Source organism: Musca domestica, unplaced genomic scaffold (assembly GCF_030504385.1).
Source record: "Musca domestica strain aabys unplaced genomic scaffold, Musca_domestica.polishedcontigs.V.1.1 2, whole genome shotgun sequence".
NCBI lineage: Eukaryota > Metazoa > Arthropoda > Insecta > Diptera > Muscidae > Musca > Musca domestica.
Genome location: NW_026712249.1, coordinates 8572655 through 8576014, shown reverse-complemented (window position 1 = coordinate 8576014; position 3360 = coordinate 8572655). Strand labels below are relative to the sequence as shown.

General features: G+C 34.6%; 1 protein-coding gene across 2 annotated transcripts in view; it reads right to left on the bottom strand.

Moving 5' to 3' along the window:
- Window positions 1-928: 928 nt before the first annotated feature.
- Window positions 929-3360, bottom strand: part of LOC131802177 (LIM/homeobox protein Lhx1-like) — a 163946-nt gene continuing 161514 nt past the window's right edge. Inside the window, exons 6-7 of one of the 2 annotated variants that reach the window (XM_059121771.1) lie at window positions 1592-1850; window positions 929-1501 (exon numbers count right to left, since the gene is read on the bottom strand). In XM_059121771.1, coding sequence (XP_058977754.1) covers window positions 1197-1501; window positions 1592-1850 — 564 coding nt within the window. In that variant the 3' untranslated portion in view covers window positions 929-1196. Of the gene's footprint in view, window positions 1520-1591; window positions 1851-3360 lie in introns of both variants that reach the window. The other variant, XM_059121770.1, reaches the window with a different exon arrangement.

Here is a 3360-nt window from a genome sequence, read left to right as displayed (position 1 = left end):
GCAAAATTGTTCTTCTTACTTCGATCCAGGGCTCTAATTCTATCACTCCATCGTTCACCGAAAATCTTAACAATTGAAAAATAAATTAGATGAACTAAAGGAATAAGTTCAACTAAAGAGCCTAGTTCAAGTAAGGGAACTAGTTCGAGCAAAGGAACTAGCTCAACTTAAGAAACAGGTTCAATTGAAGGAACTAGGAAAAAGAGGCTGGATATGTTTCTTGTAATTGTTCAAGAATTCAAGGGATTCTAACATAAAAATATCATTCCAATTCGAAATATTGTTCCTATTCTGAAATTTGATCAATATTGGAATTTCCAAACTATTAATTTCGAGGGATATAAAAAACATATAGTTCTTGCCGAAGGACCAAAAATCCTTTTTCCATTTCTAGAAACGTCAATTGAAATGCCAGCTGGATAAAGATTACCGGATGGAACATGGCGCAATGACAAGGTGATCCTGCAATGTTTAAAAAGCAGATGATTTATGAACGAAGGACCAAAAAAATAAAGTCGGGGCCTTGGGTTGTAAACTTGCATAAATAATTTCAAATTTTAAAATAAATACATTCTGCAAAATTATGATCATGGCCGAAGGACCAATACACTTCATGTTCGATTTCGATTGATTAAAAAAAAACATGGATTTAGAACTCATTTAAAAAGCAAAATTTTCTCGTTAATATTTTGGATTTTCTTCATTACACACAGACATTGATTGATACATACATGGGCAAAAAATGGGCCGATGGGGGAGGAGGCTTGGTGGATAAGTGTTTGATTTTTTCAAGGTAAAATAAATAAATACATTTGTTTATACTTTATATAAATTCAATTTACAATTGTTTCAATTTGTTTTAAATCGCTCATTTCTTCCTTCTTTTTCTTGGATTTTCAAATTTCTTTTACATGAATTTTTTGTGTGATTTTATGTTTTGTTGTTTTAGTTGCACTTCAGCAATAATATCAAAATTAAGCAGCCATTAATTTGTTGTGGTTGTAGTTGTTGTTTTTGAATTTCTGTTTTTTTAATTTTTCATTAATTGGACTTGTGAATACTTCCATTTCTTGCTCTGGGGAGATTATTGACCTCAGTTGTCCTCAGTGGTTTTTTGATTAATCTTCTTCTTGCTGATGTTGGTATTCGGCCAGGGTCTTTAAAAATAGCAAACGCGTTGCCAACTCTTTTGAATATTACCAAACAAGCGTTTCGTTTTGCATATTTGAGGGTTCACTGAAATTCCCCGCCGACATGAATTCCGGTGATGTTGAACGCGGGCCATTGACTTGTTGAGATTGTTGCTGTTGTTGCTGAGACTGTTGCTGCTGCTGTTGTTGTTGCTGCGCGGCCAATAAATGTTCCGTGGGCGGTTGTGGTCCTCCCGCTGACTGAATATTCATGGGCGGTCCACCAGCCGTTTGACTTAGGAAATTCGAATCAGGCGTCAAGCCAAATTCATTTACCATAGGTATGGGTCCCGTGTGATCCATTGGTCCACCTACAAAAGGTACAATAGCTATCATTAAAATGGTTTAATATATGTGTCACTTGCGGGGGTTGAGAGCTGTGGGGCAGCTCTATTACTTACCGGGTGCATTAAAAGGCATTGGTCCTCCAGGATGGCCGGGAAAGAAGGGACCATCGTGTGGATGAAAATGTGGTCCATAACCGAATTCGAATTTACCCTCGGCAGCGAAATAGGGGAAGCCAGGGCCATCATCCATACCGGGCGAGAGGTTCATGGGGAAACCGCGCATTTTTCGCGCTCCACCAAAGAACGGTGGACGACCCATGCTGGTGATTTGTTTCATGCGGCGTTCTTTTGAGCGTTTGTTTTGAAACCACACCTGGAAAAGGGATGAGAAAAATAAAAAGAATTAGTGGTTTGAAAAAACATTTTGAGGGGAAGTTATAAATTGAGATTTTTTTAAAATTTAAGTAAAATAATTTCCATTGTAGTCATTGAATATATTTTTTTTTTTCATAAAGTGTTCGACCGAAAAAAAACGAAAAAAGCGGCTTGGATAAAAATTTTATAAAATTGAGAATTATTGAAAATTTAAGGAAATTTCAACATCAAAAATTCAAAAATATTCTGGAAAAACTCCAAGACTCAGCACCATCGCACTCAGCACGCGCCACCCAAGAATGGTCAGAAAAATTAATCTAAAAAACAATAAAATCCGTTGAAAATTCTGTTAAAATCTATACGACGACATGGACCTCCATAGGTAACTTTTGTCATGAGCCATTACAATATTTAAATGCGAAACTTAAACAGAAAAAAAAAAAACGGTGAACAATGCAGCTAAAATCATCAAAATGCCGAATATCAGGAGGTATCGTTATATGGGGGCTATAGGAAGACGTGAACCTGCACAGACAATTTTTTGTCTTAGGCTGTAGTATTTATTACCAACTTCAAATACCAAGTTTGAAACAATTCCGGTGAATAATGCCGCTAAAATCATCAAAATACCGAATATCGGGAGGTACCGTTATATGGGGGCTATACCAAGACGTGAACCTGCACGTACAATTTTCTGTCTTAGGCTGTAGTATCCATTACGAACTTCAAATACCAAATTTGAAACAATTCCGGTGAATATTTTCGCTAAAATCATCAAAATACCAAAGGTGCCGGGAGGTACCGTTATATGGGGGCTATACCGAAACGTGGACCTACATGGCCCATTTTCAATACTAAAAGTCCTGCAAACATAATATACATTTGAGTACAATTTCATTAATCTACCTCAATTCGTTCGGAAGCTAGAGTGATTTCCATAGACGCGCAGACGGTCTATCCCGAAGGACATCGCTAAATCGATATAGAATTTTATGCTGATCAAGAATATATATATATACTTTGTGGAGTCTAAAATGTATATTTCGAGGTGTTACAAACGGAATGACAAACTTAATATACCCTCCATACTATGGTAGGGTATAAAAATAGTGGTTTGAATAAAAATGTTGAGGATAAAATGGAAAATCAGGAGTACTGAAAATTTTGGGAAAATGGTTTCCATTTCAAAATATTTTTTTTTCATCATCAAAAATTCAAGATTGTCTATTTTCAATTGAAAAATAAATAATAAATAAATAAATAAAAAATAGTGCTTTAAATAAAAATTTTAAGGACAAGTTATAACTTGAGAATTATTTGAAATTTACAAAAAATGGTTTCGACATTTTTTTGTCATCAAAAATTCAAAATCTTCCACTGTTTAACTCTTTGCCATTGTCTATTTTTATATTTTTGTTATTTTTTCATATTTTTTATTCGAAAAAAATACTTTAAAAAAGTCTATAAAATACAATTGCCATAATTATTGAATAAAAATTAAATTTCTC